The 27,288-nt window shown below is 43.6% G+C and overlaps 2 protein-coding genes and 1 long non-coding RNA gene across 4 annotated transcripts; 1 reads left to right on the plus strand and 2 right to left on the minus strand.

Annotated features, from left to right (window-relative positions):
- Positions 1–156: 156 nt before the first annotated feature.
- Positions 157–17,727, minus strand: ctbp1 (C-terminal binding protein 1). The gene is made up of 11 exons (XM_032554514.1): positions 17,669–17,727; positions 10,110–10,264; positions 8,718–8,862; positions 7,112–7,215; positions 6,653–6,755; positions 6,279–6,403; positions 5,953–6,042; positions 5,720–5,850; positions 4,916–5,043; positions 4,717–4,828; positions 157–3,601 (listed from the first exon to the last, which is right to left on the minus strand). Exons 1-11 carry the CDS (start codon positions 17,706–17,708, stop codon positions 3,406–3,408), a joined length of 1,329 nt encoding a protein of 442 aa, XP_032410405.1. The 5' UTR covers positions 17,709–17,727; the 3' UTR covers positions 157–3,405.
- LOC116714162 (uncharacterized) lies at positions 11,586–27,012 on the plus strand. Of its 2 annotated transcripts, none has more exons than XM_032554518.1 (2): positions 11,586–12,049; positions 25,305–27,012. In XM_032554518.1, the coding sequence occupies exons 1-2, from the start codon at positions 11,904–11,906 to the stop codon at positions 25,576–25,578; spliced, it is 420 nt and encodes a 139-aa protein (XP_032410409.1). In that variant the 5' UTR covers positions 11,586–11,903; the 3' UTR covers positions 25,579–27,012. The 2 variants fall into 2 exon arrangements, with proteins under 2 accessions (XP_032410409.1, XP_032410408.1); XM_032554517.1 differs by lacking the exon at positions 11,586–12,049 and adding an exon at positions 17,691–18,025.
- Positions 25,415–27,285, minus strand: LOC116714166 (uncharacterized). Its single transcript, XR_004338018.1, has 2 exons — positions 27,197–27,285; positions 25,415–25,657 (listed from the first exon to the last, which is right to left on the minus strand). It is a non-coding gene; the product is annotated as an uncharacterized LOC116714166 (long non-coding RNA).
- Positions 27,286–27,288: the final 3 nt, after the last annotated feature.

The following is a 27,288-nucleotide window of genomic DNA, read 5'->3' on the forward strand; positions in this document are numbered from 1 at the left end:
ATCATCTCTAGAGCTTCACAAATGGTCTGTTCTGCTTTTAACAGCAGAAAAATGAAAATCCTTCCCAGTGGAGATGCATTTTAATAAAGTTTTTCTGATGATCTAAACTAAATGATGCTAACAGCTAAACGCAGCACAGAAACAGAAACCCAGCCGTCACCTTTCCACAGTTTATTTCCTTTTAAAATAATTCATACAAATGCATACAGTCACAAACATCTTTTTCAGTTGTCATCGTTTGACCAAAAATAATGATATTTACTGTAGAATATAGATTAATGTGTGTACTGAATATTGCTACGCCTACTACGTCACCATGAAGGGCGGCAGCAGGGGGCGCTCCCGCCAGGGATGGCATTTCAGGGGAACCGCCGGATCCGTCAGTTTGGACCAGGAATGTTTGCAGTTTGGGTTGGAAGAACCAGAACCGAGTCAGAATATCAGCCCAGAACCTTCGGTCTGCGGCGGCGCGTTGCTACAGCCAGACGACCAGATTTTATCATTTTATTCAGAATTACGAGGATAAAGTCAGAATTTTATGAGAACAAAGACACAAAAATACCAGAAGAAAGATGGAAAGTTTTTAGGTAAAACTTTGATAGTTATTAAAATCTTCTGTCTTCGAAACTCAGTTCAGCCACTGATAATAATTTCATGCTGATGTGTTAAAAATGAAGTTTTTCCTTATTCCTTATAATAAAGTATAAGATTCTCAGCTTTCCTCGTGTTTTTAATCCTTTTTGAGGTAAAATAGCTTCTTTATTCTGTTTATATTATAACTTCATTTAATGACTTTAGTCTCCTAATTTTATTGGTTTTATTATATTATGACTGACATGCAGTTTTATTCTCGTATTATTTCTACTTTTTGTTTTATTCTTACATTATTTTGACTTTATTCTCGTAATCAAACATTTTAGCCTGAAACGCCCTGCGGTGGAAATGTCCATCCCTGATCGCTGCCTCACCATGAAGAAGACCAGGTAGGCAACAGGAAACAGCTTTTACTACTCAGCTGCAGGTAGGGGGAGCAGAAAGGACTTCTGGGTAATTTACTGCTCCCCCTACTGGCGCTGCTTTTAGACACAGAAACAATCAAGTCACATTGACACAGGCAAGCAGAACACTGTATGTACACATGAAGAGAGCAGGTGGTTAAATGGTAGCAACGGGAAGGGCCCGGCTTGATGTTAAAGGGACTCCAGGAAATCTCAGGCCGCTCGGGGGAAACGCCGCCGCTTCTCTGTGCTCATGTCTGTTTGTGGAAAGCGGGAGGCGTTTGTTCTCGAGACGTTAAAACAATCTTCAGAGATCATCTGAGTCTCATCTTTACCCAAGTTTAACCGTTTTTACTGTCGTAACCGTCCCAGGACCTGAAGATGGAGGAATCAACTTAAAGTGCATAACAGAGTAAAGGTTTAGAGCCAGGAAACCCGAAAATACAAAATAAAAGACGTGAAATAAATCACAACTGGCCTTTTCTGTTCATAAAAAGTATAAAAGTAATTTAAAAAACGACACCTACCCCTTTGTGTAAAACAGGAAGCACTTCCATATATGGATGATGTTGTTTTCTGTTGTAACAGAAAACCAAACTATTTAAGGCGAATATGCTAAGCTAGGTGTGGGGTGAAGATGTAAACGAGCCAAGAAGGCAGATTTTATTCCTCAGAAAAAGTTTCATTGTTTGCAACATTTTCTGCTTCCGAATTCAAGAGAAAAACCAACTGAAAGCTAAAAAGAGAAAACGAAATGCTGTTCATGACGCAGCTAGGACAGAAAGCTGGAGAAGGAGTTGTTTGTGAGCATAAAGTCAATCAAATAGCAAAAAGCTTTCTTTTATAGCACGTTTCACATCTACTAAAGTTAAGAGTATCAGCTCTCTTCAAGCTGCAGCTTTGGCTCTGTGTTTTTCTCTTTGTGTCTGAGCCAAATGAAGAACGTTCGCCTTTATCTGAGTGTTCTACCTTTATCTTTATTAGCTTGTAGTGAAAGTTAAAGCTAAGCTAAGTGTTGTTGTGTGGAAACTGATTCAGAGTTTGATTTGTGATGGAGTTAAACCCTCAGGGGTAAAACATGGATCCATTATGTGAAAAAAAATGAGACCTGCACAGATCGCCACGGCTACGTTTTCTCAGCAGGTCTCAATGCTCAAATCTGACTTTTTTTTGCATGATTATTCATTCTACTAATTAAAAGTGACCAAAGTCAGACTCTATTTGCGCATGATAATCCAAATGCGCAGAAGAAGACAGATGTCACCCAGCATCGCTCTGCTTACGGCAGTAAAGATGGCCGCCGCGGCACTCTGCTTACGGCAGTAAAGATGGCCGCCGCGGAGCTCTGCCTACGGCAGTAAAGATGGCCTCCACGGAGCTCTGCCTACGGCAGTAAAGATTTATCCACATGTGTAAGTGGAACAAATTTTATTTTTGGGGTGAAAGGATCTGAATTGGGTCACATCTGCCTGCTGTGTGAACGTAGCCTAGCATAGTGTTGGTCATTCTGGTCGACACAAATGTCATTCCTTTATCAAAGTTACAATGCTGGTCAGAACAGGAGCAGAAATTGCAGCCAGAATAGGTGAATTATTAAAAACAAACCATGTTTTTAACGTGTCTCAGTCTGTCGCCTCGTCAGCTCATGAATGAAAACGTCAGAATCAGCAGGTCCCAGCATGTTTACCATTTCACCACCTCTCCTAAACGTTCCTCTCATTACGCCTTCGGTTCGAACATTTACACAATCCCAGAGCAAAGTGACATGCTCCTTAAACAAAACCAACAGAAACAAGCATTAGATCAACTTTATATCTCACTAAAGTTGTTCTTTTCTAACGCAACGGGACACGGAAAGGCAAGCAGGTAGAAAAACAAAAGCACTGAGTGGCATAAAAACTATTTAGAAAAGAAAAATGCTAGAAAAAACTAGATTACCACCTGCGGAAACGTAGGTTCCTGAGATGGTGTGCAAAATGCTGCCTCTTTTTTGGGGCCTTGCTAATTTAGGGACAAATAAAAAGAAAACGAGATATTGTATCTTTAAACCAGTTTTTGTTAAGACTGGAATACGAATATCATCATGTTCTAAAATCTGTTCACAGGCAGGTTACATTCATTTCTAACCCAATAACTTCGATGTCACATCAAACTAAGGAAAAGACACAGAACACATGAAAACCTCTAACTTTGGACACCAACAGCCTAAAGATTTTCTTAATTCTTTTTTCCCCAAATCAATTTAAACTTGTTTTGATTTTTTTCTGTTGAGGCACCAACGATCAGATGTTGGTTTAGAGGAACTTTCTGGGTTGTTGAGTAAAGCGTCAGTCCTGCTCCGGCTGGGAGTGAGACCTGTCTGTTGGGAAGCAGGTGGAACCTGAGCGGCGGTCGGCGTGCAGAAGGGCTACAGCTGGTCGCTGGGGTGCTGCTCTCTGTCGCCCTCTGGTGGCTTCACCGTGTTCTGTCCGGGAGACGGCGCGTGGGGCGGGTGTGCGGCAGCTGGCGGGAGGGTGTGCGTGATGGGCACGGCGCTCGGGACGATGCCTTCGACGGGCGGAGGGAGGCCGCCGGCCGGCAAGCTCACCACTCCGGGGGGGTACCTGAGGGGCAGGAGGGGCAAAATTGTTCACACAGCTCAGTGGATTTTACAGAGAGCTGACAGACCAGCACAGAGCAGTGAAGGAAGTAACTAAACTAACTCAGCTAACGGCAGCTGTTGTGGTTGGAGAACTTTAGATTGAGAAGAACCTGAGACTGGAGGTTCACCTTCCAGCAGGACAGCCACCTTAAACATGCAGCCAGAGATATTATGGGATGGATCCCAAAGGACAAAAGTCCAACATGTGGGTCTCTACTGCCTGTGAAGTATCAAGTCAACTCATGCCACATTTTCTGCATTTTATCTATAAAAACTGTAAAACCATGTAACTGTTTCCTTCCACTTCACATATACTGTATGTACTAAGAGTGGATTCACACCATTCCTCTTCAGTCCGCTTTAACCCAACTCTGGTCCGGTTGCCTGGAAACTCTGGTCCGGTTGGTGAGGTGTGAATGCTAATTGACCTCTGACCTCTGGTCCTCCAAACCTCGGTCTGGGTTCAGTTGAAGTGAACTCTGGTTCTTTTCAAATGCATATGTGAACCTCATGCAGACCAGAGACCGCTCCAAAAGCAGGAAGTGGACTACAGCGCAAGGCATTCTGGGTAAATACAACCAAAGCTAACGTGCTAGCCTAGTGCTAGCATCAGAAATGGCTCCTGGTCTTCAGCCAAAGACTAAAGAGAAATCCTCCAACACTAAAATCTGACGCCTCCATCTTGTTTCCATCTGGTGAAGAAGGAAGTTGCTCTCAGTGCCTTCAGAGGTTTTTATGTCGTTTCCTTCAGTGGTTCTTGGTGCAGCGCCCTCACAGGCCAGGAGGGGAACAGGTTTCCCAATTAGTTTGGATCATTTGACTGCAGTGAGAAAGAGAACTGCAGCAGACGGAGGTGGAACAAATGTTGCGAATTTGGTCCCTAATCGAACCGAGTCTACTGGACTATCAGGTGTAAAAACACTTTCGGTTTTGTTGATCTGTCACATAAAATCCAGTAAAATACAGTAAAGTGTATAAATACATTAACAAAGCACGCAACCTGGCAGCTATATGTGTTGATAAGCTGGATGTTGGATCATCTCTAATTCTTGCTGATAACTCGGCGCCGGCCGGTACCTGTAGGCGCCGTTGAGCTCAGGGTGGACCGCAGCCGGGTCGACGGCCCAGTGGTTGTTGGGTGAGAGAAACTCTTTATTCACACAATTCTTCAGACTGTCTGGGATCCGACCTGAAAATGAACAAATAAGGATCAACAAAACAAATCTGTTTCTCTGTCCTAAAGTGTCTCCTTTGGTCACTGACTCTGTCCACCAACCTGTCACAGCCCTCCGGATTTCCCTCGCCGCCTCTTCTCTCATCTCCAGTGATGCCTGTTCGCTGTACCAGGCGGCGTGCGGCGTGCAGATCAGGTTGGGAGCGTCCTTCAGTGGACCCTGACTGAAGCTGCCACAGCAACAAACGGTACGTTCAGCTCAGCTGCAGGAAATTACTCTGTCCAATTTATCATTTAACTCAAACTTAGAAGACAAACTGGGATTCGCACAGAAAGAAAACCGTCATCAGCAAAAGGTGTGATACTGATCTGGGACTTTTGATGATAATACTTTTAAAGCAACAATTTGTTGTGGGTTTTCTCTAATCCACACAGGGTCAAAACTTTACATACACTCAGTCCTACTAACATTTGTATAAATGTCCCTAAAGTTTCAGAGAAACCAGCAAGCTTCCGCCATCTTTCTGGACAGAAATGTTTCTGTTTACTTAAATCAGATGGTTTCTTGGTGCTGGCCCGGTGGCTCAATGTTGGCCTTGGTTATCCAGGTCAGATATTTGTTTTGGATCACGGTTCTGTTCGAACCCCCAAACCTCTGACCCAAACCGTCACCCTCAGATTGTTTAGGAAGTTCAAGAACAACCAAAGGATCAAGTTAATCAGAAACTGGAACAGCGGCACTTCAACCCACCGTGAAGAAAACACTTTAACATGGACTGAGAGGATATGAACAGAAGAAGCTGGACTGCAGTTTGCTGTTGGATAGATGGAAAACCCAAACGTCTGGTTTGGTGGTCAACGAAGCCAGTTCTCTTACAACTTGATGAAGCATTTGCTCAGTAATACCTGAAAGGTTCTGTCTCATGGACGTCCAGAGCCGCCCCGCGTATCCTGCCCTCCTTCAGAGCCTGAGCCAGAGCCTTTTCATCCACCAGGCCCCCCCTGGCTGTGTTCACCAGGAACGCCCCCTGCCGCATCTTTAACACGCAGTCACACACACACACACACCGTTCAGCTGAGGCTTGATATGACTTTACAAGCTTCCTTGGTGGCTTTGCCAGCCTCTGGTCTCAGCGTACCTGTTTGATGGTGAAGTCGTTGATCAGGTGGTGGTTGTGCTCGTTGAGGCTGCAGTGCAGAGAGACACAGTCAGAGTGGAAGAGAAGGTCCTGAGGAGGAAGATGATAAATCCCCGTCAGAATGTCGTCTAGTTCTGCTTTCATCACTCAATAATAGATGGAAACGTTTCCGCTGCAGGACCTGCTGCTTGCAGGCCTTTCAGATGTTTCTAAAGCTTTCTGACCAGAAGTGTAAATGAGGTTTCATTTCTGTTTTCAGAGTGAAATCCTCCATTTGATTGATCTGAAGGCACTGAAAGGTAGACATGAAGGCCAGCTGGGTTTACCTGTAGGGTGGTGACCCGTTGGAGCCCCAGGGACCTTTCTACGCCGTCGGCCAAATACGGGTCGTAGAAAATCACGTTGAAGCCGAAGACCTTGGCTCGCAGGGCGACGGCCTGGCCGACCCGGCCTACAAACACATCGAGTTTGTTACGTCTAGATTGTATGTAGTCTTATGCAGGATTGTCTTGCTGAGCAACAAGCTTTTTAGCATGGAGGTAAAAAGTTTGATTTCGCTCTCCGACGAATCTTATACTAATCTGACTTCTCATGACTTTCCTTCAGCGATGCCTTTCTGCTCGGTCAGATTAGTTGTCCTGTATGAAAAGAAAGGACCTGGACCGATGTGGACCAGTTTGACACCAGTTTGGATTCTCACCGAGCCCAATGAGTCCCAGCGTCTCTCCTCTGATCCTGGCCGCGCCTGACGCCACCTCTCGGATCTGCTCCACGCTCTGAACCCGCGTCCCTTCCCGGAGAGCCTGGCGGGAGTGAAGACGCATCGTCACTTCAGACGGAGCGGACAGCGCAGACGCACGGTGATCCAGCTGTAATTCACTCTGCACCACAAGCTAATCCTGTCAGACTACAACACATGAGTCTAAGCAATGATTTGAGGAACAAATCATTTTACTGTACCTTCTACACTTTACATCAACGTCTTTCAAATACAGCCACATTCTAAAGAAAATGAAATGTTTCAATTTTGCTTATATGTCAGTTGGCAGAGATTATTTGTTACAGTGTAAATAATGATGGCGGTGAGCGGACGCACACCTCCAACAAACCCAGTGACTGTTGGTTCCCTGCCTGCTGTCTGGGCTGCAGAGCTACAAACCTGGTGCAGCCAGGTGGTGCGTCGGTACAGGGTGAGGATGTGGCACAGCGTGGAGTCTGCCGTCTCCTCCACCGACGCTGCCGGCATGTTGCACACAGCTATACCTGTCGGAGCAGGAAGCAGGGTGAGGTCTGAGGGAGATCCAGCTGACAGAGTTTACCGCTGCTGGGAGGAAGACGAGCTTCAACCAGACTTCTCTGGTAAGTCCTCGCTTGTTTGGAGGTTTGTTTGTTGTTCTGTTTTCCTGTTTCTGTTTATTTTACTTCAGGCCTTCTTAGTGATTCTAGTTTACTTCTAGCTGCTCTATGTTGTTAGGTCAAGTTGTTTCCTGCCCCCTGTGTATTCTCCCTCACACGTCATCACATTCTTATCACCCTGGGACAGATTGCACTTTGACATTTATTAAAAATTATATTTTTGTGCATTTTAATCAATTAATTTGGATTAGTCACAGATGCAGGTTTTTTTTTACACAAAAGTCCCAAGTTGGAACCTTTTGTATTTGTGTGTTTCTGTTCCGCCCATAAACCTGACGCACCAGCTGCCGTTAGCTAACACCACTAACGGCAGCGACGGAGGACGAAGCCGCTTCTCTCGGCTTCCTGGGTTTTAATTTCTGCTTCTAAACAATCGGATCGAACGCTGGAAAAACTGTTGTTGTGTTCAAGTTGTGCTAAAAGGAGTTAGCCTATCAGCGAAGCTAATCTAGCCTAAAATAGCATCTCAGTGCTAACATGTAGCAGCTAATGCTAATGTCATTTCTAAAGAAGCTCCTGACTTTGGAAAGCTGAACGTTGCTCCAATATGAAGAACAGATTAAAAGCTATAAATACCTTTGTTGTTGAGCTCATTTTGTTTATTTATTCAGTAATTTAGCAACAAAAGGTTTTTGAATTGAACGTGTTGCTTATTTTGGTGATTAAAATGTGATTAGACTCGGCAATTAACTTGATCAGGATTTTTGGATGTTTGACGTCCTTCTCTGTGGTGGAACAGATAAAAATAGATTCTTGGAGAAACTTTGATCGAGTTAAAAATTAAGCATAACTAAACAAATCCTTCAGTTTCATAGATTTTAAACCAGGGGGGCCCAAAGTGGGTCCCTGAGGCCCGGCATCCTGCATGTTTTAGTCTCTCCCTGGTTTAACACACCTGGATCAAATGATGGCTCATTAGAGGCCTAAGAAAAACATTTACCTGCTTGGTACCAACAACCTGCTGAAAAGGTTGTTGGTACCAGGGAGGGAACTAAAACGTGCAGGATGCCGGGCCTCCAGGACCCACTTTGGGCCCCCCTGGTTTAAAGGCATCATTAGGGTTACCAATAATTATGCCAGGGATTATTTATTTTAAAACATTTTTTTATTAGTTGCAACTTTTAAGTGTTGCATATTCTTTGTCTCTACAACATGAGTCCCTCTAGACTAGCAGTTCAGCAGTTGCTGATGTATTTGTGCGCCTAGTTCAGGGTGTTTGTGGTTAGTTCAGGGTGTTTGTGGTTAGTTCAGGGTGTTTGTGGTTAGTTCAGGGTGTTTGTGGTTAGTTCAGGGTGTTTGTGGTTAGTTCAGGGTGTCTGTGGTTAGTTCAGGGTGTTTGTGGTTTGTACCAAGCTCCCCGGCGGATTTGATGTCTATGTTGTCGTAGCCGCTGCCGATGCGAACGATGATGCGCAACGCCTTGAACTTCTCCAGGTCTTCCCTCATCAGGGTGATGGTGTGGTACATCAACGCCCCCACAGCTTCGTTTAGCACCTGCACACAGAACGAACATCCATCCTGAAAATACAACCTCAGTCAGAGAAAACAGCAGCAGGTGCAGCGAAATCAAGACATTATTTGCTGCATTCAAAGCAGAATTATTTCTCTAATGCTGACCCCGTTGCTAGGCGTGTTTGACCCCGTTGCTAGGCGTGTTTGACCCCGTTGCTAGACGTGTTTGACCCCATTGCTAGGCGTGTTTGACCCCGTTGCTAGGCGTGTTTGACCCCATTGCTAGGCGTGTTTGACCCCATTGCTAGGCGTGTTTGACCCCGTTGCTAGACGTGTTTGACCCCATTGCTAGGCGTGTTTGACCCTGTTGCTAGGCGTGTTTGACCCCGTTGCTAGGCGTGTTTGACCCCGTTGCTAGGCGTGTTTGACCCCGTTGCTAGGCGTGTTTGAGCCCGTTGTTAGGGAGACGGTGTCACACTGGTTTCTCTTTGTCTTTTGTTTAATGGAGATTGTCAAACAGCTAGATGGAGCATTATCGCCACCAACTGGTAAGGGGTGAGGATCAAATTTTGCCCAGGAACCAAAATATCCTGATAACTTATCGTCTGTGTTAAAAGTAACAAAGTCCTAGTAGCTTTTACGTCTTGAGTCTTTAAATACAGTTGGCTTTCCACAGGACTCTGTTTGACTAACATTGCAGAAGTAACTTAAGAACAGCGGTTAAAAAGAAAAGCTGGATACAAGTGGGAACAATCCCAGGATTTCTTGATCAGAAGAATTTGTGTCTGCAGGAACATTTTTCAGTTTCTCAGGGTGAGTTGCAGAATTTTTGTTTTTAGATATGTAACGCCCCGCGTTGACTAACTGCATCTTTACGTCTCGCTTTCTTCAAGCTGTAAGAAAATATTTGTTCCCTTTATTACGCTTCTGAATTATAAGTAGCACTAAAATGTTATTAATGGACACAACACTCATAGTAAAGAACAACTCACTTTTGATTTCCATTGGAAATCCCGTAAATAACTCAAAGTAAACTTACAACATTTTTCTCATAAGAACGAACAAAAAAGACAACAATAAGTGAGTTAAGACATTAATATTTTCTCTTCAGGTTGTACATATTAAGAGGTTGAGTTGGTTAGATGGTCTGTGAGTGCGACGTGTTCCTCAGCCTGAAACCGTTTGACCCTGATGTGGAGGAAGGGATCTGGACCGACTGAAGACTCCATGGAGGCTTTTCCAGCAGGAAGAAGCTCTCTACAGCTGCATCGTCAGCTTGCGGACGTTACCTTCTCGTGGATCTCCTGTGTGGACTGAGCGTCGCAGAACGCCACGGTTGCGACGTCCTTCAGGATGGGCATCTCCACGGTGCAGTCTCTGCCGTCCAGCAGCGCCACCAGGGGGCGCGGGTGCATCGGCCCGTTCATGATGGGAGGTCTGATGCCTAAAAACAGAAGGAAAGAAGAAGTCGGATCACTCAGGAGTGTTTAACTGCAATCACTCAAACATTTCTGCATCCTGGGTGCACAAAGGAGCGTAACCGCAGATCCTTCCTCCCAGCAGTTGGTCGACTCTACAACCTTCACTGCTCCAACAAACTCCACGTTACACTGCAAAAACACAAAACCTTACCAAGGATTTCAGTCTGTAGTTTGTACTGCAAATATCCCAGCAGACTTGAAATAAAATAAAACTAACTTACAACAAAGCCTGATGATGAGGAGGATGAGCTCTGAATGCACGAAACGCACCTTTCACCTGGCTAACAATAAGGGAGAAATCTGGACTTTTTCACTCATAACTGGAACCTTTTCATCAAGTTTGATGAATTATTGACTGAAATCTCTTATTCCTCGAAGAAAAGTTACTTGTTAGTTTTGTCTTATTTCAAGTGGAATAAAATATTTGTGCCAGAAACGAGTTTAGAAAAAGTTTCCGTCACTCACAGCCGTATTAGGGACATTGAAGACAAAAGTAATTAAATTTCCACCAAAACAACTTAGAAATTTTTAGATTAATCTCTTCTTTTTTTTTTAAATCTTGGAAATTTCAGATTTTGAAAGTCAACATTTTTCAACTTTTGAAACTTTTACGGAAAATTTCTGAAACTAATCTAAAAATTTTCTTGTTTTTTCTGGCAAATTTCTGAGTTTTTTGTAGTAAAATTTAGACTTTTCAAAATGAATCATCCCAAACAACAGGAAGCTTTTCTGATGCTTTTATGAGACTTAATTCCTTCAAAAGCAAATCCATTCAGTAGCTTTAAAATCCACACAACTAATCATTTCACAATGTTTCCATTAATGTCTTACTGTACGTCTATGCCACATAAACATAATAGTAGATAAAATACGCATTAAAAGTAAATACTTTTTACAGTGAACACCTTTTGTCTCTGGAGAGGCTGCCAGTGTGAAGCGATGTTTCAACATGATGTTTACTCTTCTGTCGCAGCATCACAGAAACCTTTCAATAATAAGGTTAATTCCTTAATAATTCCTTAATACTGGGTTTAAAAAAGTACAGATTATTTCACTCATAATCTCAAACCATAAAATGTTACAAGGGAAATAATCTGGAACTGGTGCTTTTTAAAATACATTTTAGGGAATTATTTATTTAAAACAAGTTTCTGAAAAGTTATTTGTAAGTCCGTTTTGTCTTAATTCAAGTGTAATAAAATATTTGCATTAAAACTAAACAGAAATACTTTTTGTGTTTTTTGTGTTTGAACCATGAACCAAAAGCAGAAAGTTGAAAGTGCTTAGGGGAAATAATATTCATAAAAAGTTATTTTTCCTGCTCAGCAATAAATTAAAGATGATTTTTTTACAGCAATAAAGCAGAACAACCAGGAAGAGATATCTCAGTCAGATATTTTCTGAAGTATTGATCTCTAACTGATCAGAAATCAGAACGTATTGGGTCAGCAATCAGGTAGGAGTGAGACCTCCTGTCACTTTTACATCTGAGGTTTCATTAAATCTAGAGGAGTTTCTCCAGGAACATTTCCTGGTTTCCCTCCAGATAGAACTGTTTCTGCTGAGTCAGCAGGAAATCTGCTGACTCGTCTCCTCTCTGACATGCAGCCTGACATAAGTGACTCTTTCTGTCACTTTGCTCTGAGTTTCTGCCTGGAGGCTCCAGAGAATCCAGACGGACACATCCGGAGCCGCTTGGTGTCAGAATGCATCATGGGATTCGGACGTTGCATAGAGATGCAGCGACAGTAAGACTGCCTTGCAGAAGGCTCTAATAACTAAGAGTACATTTTCACCAAAAAACAAAGAATTTTTGAGAATTTGCTAGAAAAACAGAAGAAATTTCAGAGTTTCAAATGTCGAACAATTTGTTCAAAAATCTATAGAATTTTGATATCGGAAATTTACTATCGGAAATTTTGAAATTTCTGAGTTTAAAATGTTGAAAATTTGCTAAACAGAATTTTCTGAATTTTCCATAAAAAATATTAAAATTTCTGACTTTTCCATGTTTGTTTCTAGAAAATTTTATTTACTGTTCCTTTTTTTAAATATCTATAATGACCCAAATACGCCATCGTACGACTGAGAGCAACGGAAAGTATTTTCCGTTATATTTCCGATATTTGCAACAGTTCCTGTTGCAAATGTCTCAGTAGACTTGAGACAAGATGAAACTAACTTACCAGCAACGTTTCAGCCAGTTTTGGGTTTCAGTCAATAATTCCTTCATTTAAATAAAAGTTGCTCAAACTGAAATCACATTTGTTCATGTTTTCAAGTCGTTCTCTTATCTTCAGTTAGGAGTTATTTTTAACGCCGCCGGTCGGACTTCCTTCTGCATTTCTCGGCTCCGTTTGCAGCAGAACCGGACTTTAATCACAGAACCGGGTTTTGGTCCGGTTCTGTTGGCAAACGCATTTTCTTTTTCCAACGTGGATCAAGCTCAGCTCCCTGCTCTGTGTTGCAGAACTGAGTCTGGTTTAAGCTGCAGATTTCTGCAGAACCAGAACCAGGCTGGGAGCGACCGGAACCAGCAGGAGGCCCAGTTTGAGCTCTGCGGTTTGCTGGAAACTCTGGATCTGGATTCCAGGCATTTCTGAGGGAGGAAATAACTGTCATTCCAGCGCCTGGTGATGACCTTGGAGGACCGGCTCCACTTCACACGCCTCCACTTCTAGAGCCATGTGTCAAACTTGAGGTCCGGGGGCCAAACCCGGTCCGCCTTAAGTTCTTATGTGGCCCTCAGAGAAATCAAACTGGCCGCTGGATAAATTTTAGACATGCTCACAATGCTGGAGCGGAAGAAGACGATTCTTTTACTTGTCATCTGGAGCGGCACTGCTGCAACCATTAATTAAATGAAACTTGGAGATGAAGGTGTTATTAATTTAATAGCTGCGTCTTTAATAGGGAAAATAAAACCAGAGAAACCACCAAAGAATAACTGAAAACTACTCGTATTATCCTTTTTTCTCACTCTTTTTTGGCTGTGCTACACACAGACCCGTTGCTATAGCAACTGACTGACAACAGCTTCCCTAACACATCAGGATTCAACAACACACACACACACACTTCCCACACAAAGAACAGAAGCTCAGTCTGCAACAGTTTTATGTTTTCAGGCTTGATGTTTATTTTGCGTTTATTAATAAGTGATTGCTGTTGTGGATTAGCTCCTGCTGCTGTTAGCTAAGCTAACACAGTGTGTTAGCTTAGCTCATTTGAAAACCCGCTCTACTGATGATCTGTCAGAGTTGGCGTTAGGGTTGCTGTTTTTTTTTACTGAATCGAAATACCAAATTCTGCAGCACATCTACATGTTAAGGTTGTAATAGTCAAGCTAGCATAGCTGACATAGTGCCTTCGCCTTCACCATTTTACATTAAAACTTTTTCCTAACCTGGTTATCTAGTTGATGTAGTGTTGATAATTTGTAACAAAGCACTGCATCCCTTTTTATTTTATTTATATTGTTTAAGATCGAATGTGTTATATTGACAACTTAATAGCTAAAACCAATGCTAGTTATCATCAGCTAGCAGTTTTGCTCTCCAGCAGGAAGCCGGGGGTGTGATGTCACGCTGCAACATGTCTATAGAAATCAGAGAAGCTTTTTTTACCCTAAACAGAAATGCTGTGAAGGTGAAGCAGCTCAGTGAGTCTGTAGCTTCATGAATCAATGAAACCACGCGGTCAAAACGGCTGATCTTTACTTCCTACTGTCCAGTCACAACCCATACGCACCAATACGTCCCAATACGCACCAATACGCACCAATACGTACCAATACGCACCAATACGTACCAATACGCACCAATACGTACCAATACGCACCAATACGTATCAATACGCACCAATACGTATCAATACGTACCAATACTCACCAATACGTATCAATACGCACCAATACGTATCAATACGCACCAATACGTACCAATACGTATCAATACGCACCAATACGTACCAATACGCACCAATACGTACCAATACGCACCAATACGCACCAATACGTACCAATACGTATCAATACGTATCAATACGCACCAATACGTACCAATACGTATCAATACTTACCAATATGCACCAATACGTACCAATACGTATCAATACGCACCAATACGTACCAATACGTATCAATACTTACCAATATGCACCAATACGTACCAATACGTATCAATACGCACCAATACGTACCAATACGTATCAATACGTACCAATACGCACCAATACGTACCAATACGCACCAATACGCACCAATACGTACCAATACGCACCAATACGTATCAATACGCACCAATACGTACCAATACGCACCAATACGTACCAAAATGCACCAATACGTATCAATACGCACCAATACGTATCAATACTTACCAATATGCACCAATACGTATCAATACGCACCAATACTTACCAATATGTATCAATACGTATCAATACGTATCAATACGCACCAATACTTACCAATACGTATCAATACGCACCAATACGTATCAATACGCACCAATACTTACCAATACGTATCAATACGCACCAATACGTATCAATACGCACCAATACTTACCAATACGTATCAATACTTACCAATACGTATCAATACGTATCAATACGCACCAATACTTACCAATACGTACCAATACGTACTGTATACTACACATACTCACTTCTACATACAAAGTTTTTAATTTATTAACCACAACTACAGATTCAGATTGAGATAAAAAATAAATACATGTAACTGAAATTAAAATTCACTAATGTATTTTATGTAACCATATAAATATATGAATAGGTTAATAGTTTAAGCTATTAAACAGTTTTAAAAATTTAATTAAACTTTTAAAATAGTTTAAAACAGCACTATTACAACTATTAAGCTATTAAAAGAGTTTTAATAGTTTAATTAAACTATTAAAATAGTTTATTGATTTTAAAATAATTAAGCTATTTTAATGATTTTTTTTTTTTTTACAATATAAAATATATATTTATATATAATGGTTAAAAAATGTGTGGCCCACTATTGTCTGAAAAAATTAAAGCTGAAAATGTAAATATTTAATATTTTATTGAAACAAAGTTTTTCTTATCTAAAATTATTGTTGCTTCATTAAAACTATTTTTACATGGACACAGTTTTAAAGAATGTAGAAGAAAAAAGTCCAAGAAATAACTCAAGCAAAACTCTATTTTGTAACTAAACATATTAATTTAATAATTTAAAAAGATATCATCAGACTAAATATAAAGTTTTGCACAAATTCTGGTATTTTAAAAACAAAAATTACAAATAAATATCATATTTACAAAATAAAACATTTGGCCAGAAGATCATCCAGCAGTTCATATATATATACAGTATATATAAAAAATTCCCTTCTCACCCACCGCGGGTGGTTCTTATCCTCTGAGCTCGGGTCCTCTACCAGAGGCCTGGGAGCTTGAGGGTTCTGCGCAGTATCTATATATATATATATCAGTATAAAGTACTTCCAGTGTTTAAATTACTGGCAGAGCACAGCTGGTGTAGAAACAGGAGGTCTCACTTCAACATAAATTGCAGATCTGTATCTCACATAATTTTGATTAAAACTTGTTTATTCTTCATCCAGGATCCAGAAATGTTACTTTTCAGTAAATGTAGTGACACTTTCTGATAATATTACCGTAGTAAAAGTAAAAAGTTCTGCGTAGTAACGAGACTGTGATTACCAGTGTGTTTCTGTCATTTAAATGAAGGTTTATATTACTATCATCCATGGAAATAATCCGTTTTAAAACAGTGGTTATGTTATAAATGAAGGTTTTCCTGCTAACTGATTATTTACCTGCTGACTCTGACTCACCTGGAGTAAATCAGCAGCAGCTCAGACTCAGGTAATCTGCCTGCAGAGGGAATGAGAAACGTTTCTGTCTCAGCAGACGGCGATATTCCTGTTCGCGTTTCAGGAAACCATTTCTGACTAAACAGATCATCCAACAGGCCAGCATCGCGCTACGGTTACCACGGTTACCACGGTTCCTGGGTTTCTAAGGTTAGCATGCAGACAATCTATGGAAAAGCCTGGAGAAGCCTGGAAAACTCTGGAATTTGATGAAAGTTTTTGAATTAGGAAAAACTAAACAAGATTATGGAAAATATAACTTTACAGATTTGATCTAATTAACCATCCAACCAATCATCCAATCGATCAACCAACCATCCAACCAACCATCCAATCGATCAACCAACCAACCATCCAATCGATCAACCAATCAACTAGCCATCCAATCGATCAACCAACCAACCATCCAATCGATCAACCAACCAACTAGCCATCCAATCGATCAACCAACCAACCATCCAATCGATCAACCAACCAACTAGCCATCCAATCGATCAACCAACCAACCATCCAATCGATCAACCAACCAACCATCCAATCGATCAACCAACCATCCAATAATCAACCAACCAACCATCCAATCGATCAACCAACCATCCAACTAACCATCCAATCGATCAACCAACCAACCATCCAATCGATCAACCAACCGACCATCCAATCGATCAACCAACCAACTAGCCATCCAATCGATCAACCAACCAACCATCCAACCAACCAACCATCCAATTGATCAACCAACAAACCATCCAACCATCCAACCAACCAACCAACCAACTATCCATCCACCCATTACGGCGTCTGTCTGTCCATCCATAACTCCCATTAGAACCAGATCAGATCTTCTCCAGTGAGAAGATGTGACTCTGATCTCTGATAAAAGCTCTTCTCATTCTTTTCAAACTAAAAGCCTTCTTCATCTTCCTCCTCCTCCTCCTCCCCAGCAGCTCTACCTTGATCCAAGGATTTCTAGAATTGTCTTTTCCAGCCACCATCACAAGGTGCATCCATCACTCGTGTGTAAACACGTCCGCACACCAGCGCCGCTCACGTGCACACACTTGTGCACCTGTGTGTGTTTGCGTGTGTGAATGTGTGTGAATACACTTCATGAAAGACGCACAACAAGAGAGAAATATGTGTCATGTCCTTGCTCGCCCTCGAAGAAGAGAGAGAGAGAGAGAGATCTATTTCTGTCGAGGTGTTCGAGCCGAGATTTTCCCCTAACACACACAAGCGCACAAGCACGCACGCACACACACACACACACACACCCATACACGCTGCTTCAGAGAAAAGGCCAACGGTTCCCCTTCTGAGCAATAAAATAGATAATAGTGTGAGGAAGACTTGTGAGGAGGAGGAGACAGAAGAAGAGAGGAAGAGAGCGAAGGGGGAGGGGAGCCTGAAGGTAGAATAATGTTCACACACACACACACACACACACAGAGAGCCGGATAAAAGCAGGGTGTTTACCTAGAGGCATGCCTTTGTTGAGGAGATGTGAGCTTCCCATGGCGTGTTCCCGGCCGGCCAGCGCTCTGCACACAGGAACAGGAATCCAGTCAGCATATGGCGGCCTCCCTCCGTCCTCCCAGACCCTCAGTGACAAGCATACACATGTGCTCCCCCTTTTTCTCTCCCGTCCCCTCCCTTCGCCGCCGCTCTCTCACCCCTCCCTCCTTACCTCCCGCCCCTTCCTTCCTCCCTTCCTTCCTGCTACAGAGAATCGTCCTCCGTCTCACATGCAGAAGAAGAAGAAGAGGAGAAACGTGAAGAGTTTAGGAAGTGCTGCATTCATGGGAACGGGAAGGCGGGAGAGTGAAGGAGACGGTGGGGGAAGTCACAGAGTGTGTGTGTGTGGGGGTGTGTGTGTGTGGGTGCGTGTGTGTGTGTGTAGGGAGGGGAGGAGCCAACGTTGGCCAAAATTCATCTTTTGTTTCCTGAAAACCGACGAGGGAAAAAAAAGTCACGTTATGCAAGAAGAAGGCGACGAAGAGGAACAAACTGGTTCTACTGATATTAGCTGTTAAAAAAACAACTGTAACTGTCAGAAAGTAATATTTAATACAGAATATTCACTGCACTGCAAAAACACCAAATCATAACCAAATGTTTTAGCCTCAAACAGTTTAGTTTTCTCAATTTTTCTGGTGTGCTAACTTACAAGAAACTTAACAGGAAGATGAAGACACTTGTTTTTAGTAAATAATTCTTGTGATTGATTTAAAAAACTAGTTCCACTGCCAGATTATTTTACTCATAACATTGGAAAAACAAGTGAAAAAATTAGCCAGTGTATAGCTTTTTATCATATGTCTTACTAAAAGTGAGGTGGGCACAGCTAACCAAAACTTTAGATTCACTAATCACTAATTTGCTCAACAAGATGCTAAACACATAAAAATGTAGCAGAAGCTAACATTAAACCACTAGACACATAAAATAATTAGCATGAGCTAATGTATTAGTATAAAATAATTAACACATAATAAACTGTTTAGCGTTATTTGTTAATTAGCGGTAGCTGACAATAAACACAAAGATATCAGTGGAAACTCATTTCAAACTTCTAAGCATTAAAAACTAACAGATGGTAACAAAATAATTAGCAGAAGCTAACTCTAAACTGCTAAACACATGAAAATAGAAGAAGCTAACGCTGAACACATAAAATGATCAGAAGTTCACGCTAAACCGATCAACATAAAAAACTGGCAGAAGCTAATGCTAAACTGCTAAACACATAAATAACAGAAGTTAACGCTATCCATCCATCCATCCATCCATCTTCTTCCGCTTATCCGAGGTCGGGTCGCGGGGGTAGCAGCTTCAGAAGGGAGGCCCAGACTTCCCTCTCCCCGGCCACTTCTTCTAGCTCCTCCGGGGGAATCCCGAGGCGTTCCCAGGCCAGCCGAGAGACATAGTCCCTCCAGCGTGTCCTGGGTCTTCCCCGGGGCCTCCTCCCGGTGGGACGTGCCCGGAACGCCTCACCAGGGAGGCGTCCAGGAGGCATCCTGACCAGATGCCCGAGCCACCTCAACTGGCTCCTCTCGATGTGAAGGAGCAGCGGCTCTACTCTGAGTCCCTCCCGGATGACTGAGCTTCTCACCCTATCTCTAAGGGAGAGCCCAGCCACCCTACGGAGAAAACCCATTTCGGCCGCTTGTATCCGCGATCTCGTTCTTTCGGTCATGACCCAAAGCTCATGACCATAGATGAGGGTGGGAACGTAGATCGACCGGTAAATCGAGAGCTTCGCTTTTTGGCTCAGCTCTCTCTTCACCACGACGGACCGGTACAGCGCCCGCTTAACAGCAGACGCTGCGCCAATCCGCCTGTCGATCTCCCGCTCCCTTCTTCCCCCATTCGTGAACAAGATCCCGAGATACTTAAACTCCTCCACTTGGGGCAGGACACCCCCCCTGACCCGGAGAAGGCACTCTACCCTTTTCCGGCTCAAGACCATGGCCTCGGATTTGGAGGCACTGATCCCCATCCCGGCCGCTTCACACTCGGCTGCGAACCGCTCCAGCGAGAGCTGCAGATCACGATCTGATGAAGCCAAAAGGACCACATCGTCTGCGAAAAGCAGAGATGAGATCCTAAGGCCACCAAATCGGATCCCCTCAACACCTTGGCTGCGCCTAGAAATTCTGTCCATGAAAGTGATGAACAGAATCGGTGACAAAGGGCAGCCCTGGCAGAGTCCAACTCTCACCGGAAACGAGCCCGACTTACTGCCGGCAATGCGGACCAGACTCTGACACCGGTCATACAGGGACCTGACAGCCCGTATCAAAGGGCCCGGTACCCCATACTCCCGGAGAACCCCCCACAGGGCTCCCCGAGGGACACGGTCGAACGCCTTCTCCAAGTCCACAAAACACATGTAGACTGGTTGGGCGAACTCCCATGCACCCTCCAGGACCCTGCCGAGGGTGTAGAGCTGGTCCAGTGTTCCACGACCAGGACGAAAACCACACTGCTCTTCCTGAATCCGAGGTTCGACTATCCGACGGACCCTCCTCTCCAGGACCCCTGAATAGACCTTGCCAGGGAGGCTTAAGAGTGTAACCCCTCTATAATTGGAGCACACCCTCCGGTCCCCCTTTTTGAACAGGGGGACCACCACCCCAGTCTGCCAATCCAGGGGAACTGCCCCCGATGTCCATGCGACATTGCAGAGTCGCGTCAACCAACACAACCCTACAACATCCAGAGCCTTAAGGAACTCCGGGCGGATCTCATCCACCCCCGGGGCCTTGCCACCGAGGAGCTTTTTAACCACCTCGGCGACCTCGCCCCCAGAGATTGGAGAGCCCAACCCAGAGTCCCCAGGCTCCGCTTCCTCAGTGGAAGGCATGTTGGTGGGATTGAGGAGGTCTTCGAAGTACTCTGCCCACCGGCCCACAACGTCCCGAGTAGAGGTCAGCAGCACACCATCCCCACTATAAACAGTGTTGGTGCTGCACCGCTTCCCCCCCCTGAGACGCCGGATGGTGGACCAGAATCGCCTCGAAGCCGTACGGAAGTCTTTCTCCATGGCCTCTCCAAACTCCTCCCACGCCCGAGTTTTTGCCTCAGCAACCGCCCGAGCCGCATGCCGCTTCGCCCGCCGGTACCCATCAGCTGCTTCCGGAGTCCCACAGGCCAAAAAGGCCCGATAGGACTCCTTCTTCAGCCTGACGGCATCCCTCACCGAAGGTGTCCACCAGCGGGTTCGAGGGTTGCCGCCGCGACAGGCACCGACAACCTTGCGGCCACAGCTCCGATCGGCCGCCTCGACAATGGAGGCACGGAACACGGTCCACTCAGACTCCATGTCCCCCACCTCCCCCGGGACGTGTTCGAAGTTTTGCCGGAGATGGGAGTTAAAGCTCCGTCTCACAGGGGATTCCGCCAGACGTTCCCAGCAGACCCTCACAACACGTTTGGGCCTGCCAGGTCTGACCGGCTTTCGCCCCCACCACCGGAGCCAACTCACCACCAGGTAGTGGTCAGTGGACAGCTCCGCACCTCTCTTCACCCGAGTGTCCAAGACATACGGCCGCAGATCCGATGAAACGATGACAAAGTCGATCATCGAACTGCGGCCTAGGGTGTCCTGGTGCCAAGTGCACATATGGACACCCTTATGCTTGAACATGGTGTTCGTTATGGACAATCCATGGCGAGCACAGAAGTCCAGCAACAGAACACCGCTCGAGTTCAGGTCGGGCGGGCCGTTCCTCCCAACCACGCCCCTCCAGGTCTCACTGTCATTGCCCACGTGAGCGTTGAAGTCCCCCAGCAGAACAAGGGAGTCCCCAGGAGGGGCACTCTCCAGTACCCCCTCTAAGGACTCCAAAAAGGGTGGGTAATCTGAACTGTCGTTCGGCCCGTAAGCACAAACGACAGTCAGAACCCGTCCCCCCACCCGTAGGCGGAGGGATGCTACCCTCTCGTTCACCGGGGTAAACCCCAACGTACAGGCGCCGAGATGGGGAGCAACAAGTATGCCCACTCCTGCCCGACGCCTCTCACCTTGGGCAACTCCAGAGTGGAAGTATGTCCAGCCCCTCTCAAGGAGACTGGTTCCAGAACCAGAGCCGTGCGTCGAGGTGAGACCGACTATTTCTAGCCGGAACCTCTCGACCTCACGCACTAGCTCCGGCTCCTTCCCCACCAGAGAGGTGACATTCCACGTCCCAAGAGCCAGTTTCTGCAACCAAGGATCGGACCGCCAGGGTCCCCTCCCTCCGCTGCCACCCATCCCACACTGCACCCGACCCCTTTGGCCCCTCCCACGGGTGGTGGGCCCATGGGAGGGGGGGCCCATGTTTCCTCTTCGGGCTGAGCCCGGCCGGGCTCCATGGGTAAAAGCCCGGCCACCAGACGCTCGCCATCGTGCCCCCCCTCCAGGCCTGGCTCCAGAGTGGGGCCCCGGTGACCCGCGTCCGGGCGAGGGAACACCAAGTCCAAAGTTTTCCTTCATCATTGGGGTCTTCGGGCTGCTCTTTGTCTGCCCGAAGACCCCAAGTTAACGCTAAACACACAAAAATAAAAGTGGAAGCTCACTCTAAATCCCTAACTTAAAAATCTAGCAGAAGCTAATGCTAATATGCTAAACACGTACAGTACAGACCAAAAGTTTGGACACAACTGTGTGTCCAAACTTTTGGTCTGTACTGTATATGGCATATACATAGCATATTGAATTTTGAGCACAGTTACTAAAATCAGTGAGTTAATGATGCCATGCAGCTCGTTAAGTTGCTGTTACTTGAAGGAAAACTCAACATGCTACTGGTGGAAAAGTTTTCACATCTCCAACATGCTGCTTAGTTCTACCTGTTTTTAGCAAAACTGAATAAAGTTTAGCTGCAACTGGTTTCTTCCCTGTAGCTAAAACAATAACACACACACACACACACACACTCTGACACAGAGCGGTAGAGATGGGCTTCTTTGCCTACAAGACAGAATCTGTCAGCATCTCTTACATCATGACTCTGACCCGCAGCCAGAGTTTCTTCACACAGCTAGCTCAAAAACAACAACTTATCATCTGTGATAAATATCTACTGCAGGAAATCTGTTGTAATTTTGACAAGAAGCTATTTTATTTCTATTTTTAGGTTTTAAAGCTGCAGTATGTAACTCTGCCTTCTCCCAGTGCTATCTAGAAACAGCCAATCAGAGCCAGGAGGCGGGTCTTAGCGCTGTCAATCACAGCCGCTTGTGAATGCAGCTAGCATAGCATGTTGTGAATGCTAAGGCTAGTTAGCATAGCCATTGATGATGGCAGATAAACAGTTTTTCTGTAGCTGTAAGTCATTTATTCACCATTAGCACATTTAGCAGCATGTACATTAAGGTGATTGACAGCGCTAAGCCCCTCCTCCTCTTGGCTCTGATTGGTTGTTTTTGGTCGGGCATTTCTTCAGGCACCAATAGCAGCTCTGGGAAGAGGTGGAGGAGATCAATATGTTTAACAGATTGTCTGTTAACATAAACCATAACAACCGTTTTAACAAATTTATAAAGAATATTCCTTACATCAGTTACAGACTGCAGCCTCAAAATAAGACAATAGCAACTTTTTCATACAGGGAATGTTGATATTTTCACATAATTTCCATCCTAATAAGAAAAATACATGTAAAAGCTGAAAAAATAGTTAAAACCTGCATTTATTTCTGTATTTATTACTAAATGAACTTTCTCCTCCAGCCCATTCCTTCTCCTCCTTCCAGCTCCCAACAACTTCAGAAATTACAAGTCTAATACATAAGTCCAACTCGTCCACCTGTCTGCTTGATCCTCTTCCTACAGTGCTGGTTAAAGCCTGTGCTTCAACCATAATCCCTCTTATTTCTACCATTATTCACTCCTCTCTCTCCACTGGAAAAGTTCCTGCATCGTTTAAAATTGCTGCCATAACTCCTATTTTAAAAAAACCTGGTGCTGATTACTACAATCTGAATAATTTTCGTCCTATCTCCAACTTGCCTTTCATCTCTAAAATTCTTGAGAAGATAGTAGCATCGCAACTTCACACTTATTTATCCAACAATAACCTGTATGAACTGTTTCAGTCTGGTTTTCGTCCCCGCCATAGTACAGAAACAGCTCTCATAAAAATCACTAATGACCTCCTTATGGCAGCTGACTCTGGCTTGCTGTCCATTCTTATCTTACTTGATTTGAGTGCAGCGTTTGACACTATTTGTCATGTCACCCTACTTAATAGACTGTCTTCCATTGGTATCACTCAGACTCCTCTAAACTGGTTTAAATCATATCTTTCCTGCCGCACTCAGTTCGTTCGGATCAAAACCTTTTCTTCCCAGCCTTCCTCTGTTACATCAGGAGTTCCCCAGGGCTCTGTTTTAGGGCCCCTTCTTTTTATTATTTATCTTCTTCCCCTGGGTAATATTTTTCGTAAATATAACATTGATTTTCACTGTTATGCGGATGACACCCAGCTTTATGTTTCCAGTAAGCCCGCCTCCAACCTTCCACCATCCTCGCTTACTGATTGCTTGACTGAAATTAAATCCTGGTTCTCCTCTAATCTACTTAAGCTTAATAGTGATAAAACGGAGGTCCTTCTCATTGGTACTAAATCTAATCTGGCCAAAATCAAAAACTTTAGTCTTGAAATTGATAACTGTTCCGTTTTCCCCTCCCCTCAGGTAAAGAGTCTGGGTGTTATTCTTGACAGCACCCTTTCTTTCCAGTCTCATATTAACAATATTACCCGCTCAGCTTATTTTCATCTACGCAACATCAACCGTCTTCGCCCCTCCCTTACTTCCCATTCCGCTGCCATTCTTGTTCACTGTCTTGTGACATCACGCCTGGACTATTGCAACTCCCTTCTGTTTGGTCTCACCCAGAAATCTCTTCATAAGCTTCAACTGGTCCAGAATTCAGCTGCCCGTATCATTACTAAAACCCCATCCATGCACCACATCACTCCTATCTTGCAAAGACTTCATTGGCTGCCTACCAAGTTCCGCATAGAATACAAAATTCTTCTGTATACTTTTAAGGCTCTTTACAATCTTTCCCCACTATATCTCTCCAATCTTATTCATATTGCCACTCCCTCTCGTTCCCTCAGATCATCCTCCTCTATCCATTTGTCTGTCCCCTCTGTCCGTCTTACTACCATGGGGAGCAGAGCTTTCAGTTGCTCTGCCCCCCAACTCTGGAACTCCCTACCACCTCATCTTAGAAACATAAATTCATTCCCTAAATTTAAAATCGAACTTAAAACACACCTTTTTAGATCTGCCTTTTCAACATGACACAATTGGTTTGCTTGATTTTTATATAGATTTTTACATAGATTTACATATAGATTTTATATAGATACATTGTTGTGTATTTATTCTACCTACTTTTAAGTGCTATATTTTATTGTTTTTGCTATTTTTCGTTCTTTGTACGGTGTCCTTGAGTGCCAGAAAGGCGCCTTTCAAATAAAATGTATTATTATTATTATTATTATTAAATCTTCATCAGTTTCTTTATAATTTTTTAGGTTTTTAAGAGCCAGTTGAAGTTCCCCTCCCTCCCAGTCTTGATTCTCTCTCCTCCTCTTCCTCCATCTCCACTGCAGCATGTCTAATGGTTCTGCTGCAGATCCGATCAGCGCCGGCCGTAGCAGAACCGACAACCAGCCAAACCCAGAGCTATCACACAGCCAGGCCGTTGAAACCGTCCACACAACCTGCAGCTGCTGCACAAGAAGCATGCAGGAGAGGCCTGAACGTCGGAGACAAACAGGAATCCATGAGCTGCAGAGCAGAGAGGATGCCTCAGACGCTGCAGCGCCGTCCATCGCCGCGCTGCAGGCGCAGGCGGATCCTCCGGACGGAGCCGTTTGGAGATGAAGATGAAGAGCGGAGCAGGATTTATGTCATCTGTCAGAGGATTTCACTCTGGAACGTTTTGTCCCTTTTCTTCCATTTTCTTGTTCATGCAGTGAGGAGAAAGTGTAAAAATGTGACAAATATTCAATATATATACATTTAAATTAGAGTAAACATTGCTGATTAATATGTTTCAATCAGCAGAAACAAAAAGAAAAATATAATTTCTTTATTTTAATTCAAATTCCAACTAATGATTATTTTATTAATAGATTGTTTAATTGATTAGTTGGATTTTTAAAATGGCACAGTCTGGATATTTTCCATGTAACCTTTTTTGGTTAATATTAGAAATACATTAAAAGATGCAAATAAACAATTCAATCCTTTTATAAATAAGAAAATATTCCCATTTCAGGTCTTATCACGTTTTGCCAAGTTATTGCATTTTATTGCCTAAAATTCTTGTAACTGATAAGTTAATAGTGTTTATTTTAACTTATTTGTTTTGGCGCTTCATAGAAGAGATGTGATGAACAGAAACATGATGGGGTTGGAATATTTCTGCTTTTATGGCTGCTGGTCCACAAACTAAACCAAAAACCAAATCAAAGTACGACTTAGAGATTAAATGAGAGTCTACAGAAAAAGGATTTTTACTTTCCTTTGCTGCCAAAATCGCTTTTATCTTTCAGAAAATATAATACAGAAAAATATTTAAAACATGTTCCTACCATTCGAGTGATAATTAATTATTAATAAATGCCATAAATTCTGCAACTATTTCAAAAGAAAGACTAATTTATGGCCATTTTAACTCATGTTTTGTGTCTATTAACATTCAAGGCTCAACTTGAAAAAAAAAGGGAAAATTTCAAAGCGATAAAACTTAACTGTAAAACATTCAGCCTTCCTGTTAGTTGCTAAAAATCTTCTTCTCTCCCTCAACCTGAGTGAAATGTTCAAACAATTTGGAATTGTAACAGGTACATCTCCAAGCCTCCCTGAAATTTCTTTCAATCACCAGAAACGGCTTTCACACCGAAGAGTGTTGCTACCACAAACAGGAAAGTGATGAAATTGTCTGAAACGATGCAGTAAAGGCTGATTGTTACCAGAAACCTTTTCTAATCGTAAAGTCAGAATTCTGATCTAATCTCTATTTTTTCCACTTCATAAAAGTCAGAAACTTAAAGCCTTAAAGAACCTTCAGGTCAGAATTGCTTTTCTCCGTGGCCCTAATCCTCTTCCGTAGTTTAGGAGTCAAGAAAAAGGGGAAGAAGAGTTGTGGTGCGTTCAGGTTACTTCAGAAGTAACCAAGAACGCACCAACCAATCAAGAACGAAAGTCGGAGGTTCGAAGACGATCAGATTCCGTCGTAGTTCCGACCATAAACCGACTAGCGCGATCCGGCGGCGTTATTCCCATGACCCGCCGGGCAGCGTCCGGGAAACCGAAGTCTTACTTCAGAAGTAACAGTGTTCAAATTGAGTTCGGATTTCAACATGGCGACGCTCATCGACATTGTTTGCAGCATCTCTGACAAACATATTTTTAAGCTGTACTTTCCAAAATAAAACATAATTTTTTTGTTTAAGTTTGAGGCGTTATAAATGACATTGATTTTAGACACTCTTACATGTTTGTCTTGTAAAATAATGCGAGAAGACGCCATAATGAAACGCGTCGGCCTGACAAGTTCTAACTAGGGGAAATCGGAGCTGCTCCCGC

Source organism: Xiphophorus hellerii, chromosome 23, assembly GCF_003331165.1.
Source record: "Xiphophorus hellerii strain 12219 chromosome 23, Xiphophorus_hellerii-4.1, whole genome shotgun sequence".
In the NCBI taxonomy this organism is placed as follows: Eukaryota; Metazoa; Chordata; class Actinopteri; order Cyprinodontiformes; family Poeciliidae; genus Xiphophorus; species Xiphophorus hellerii.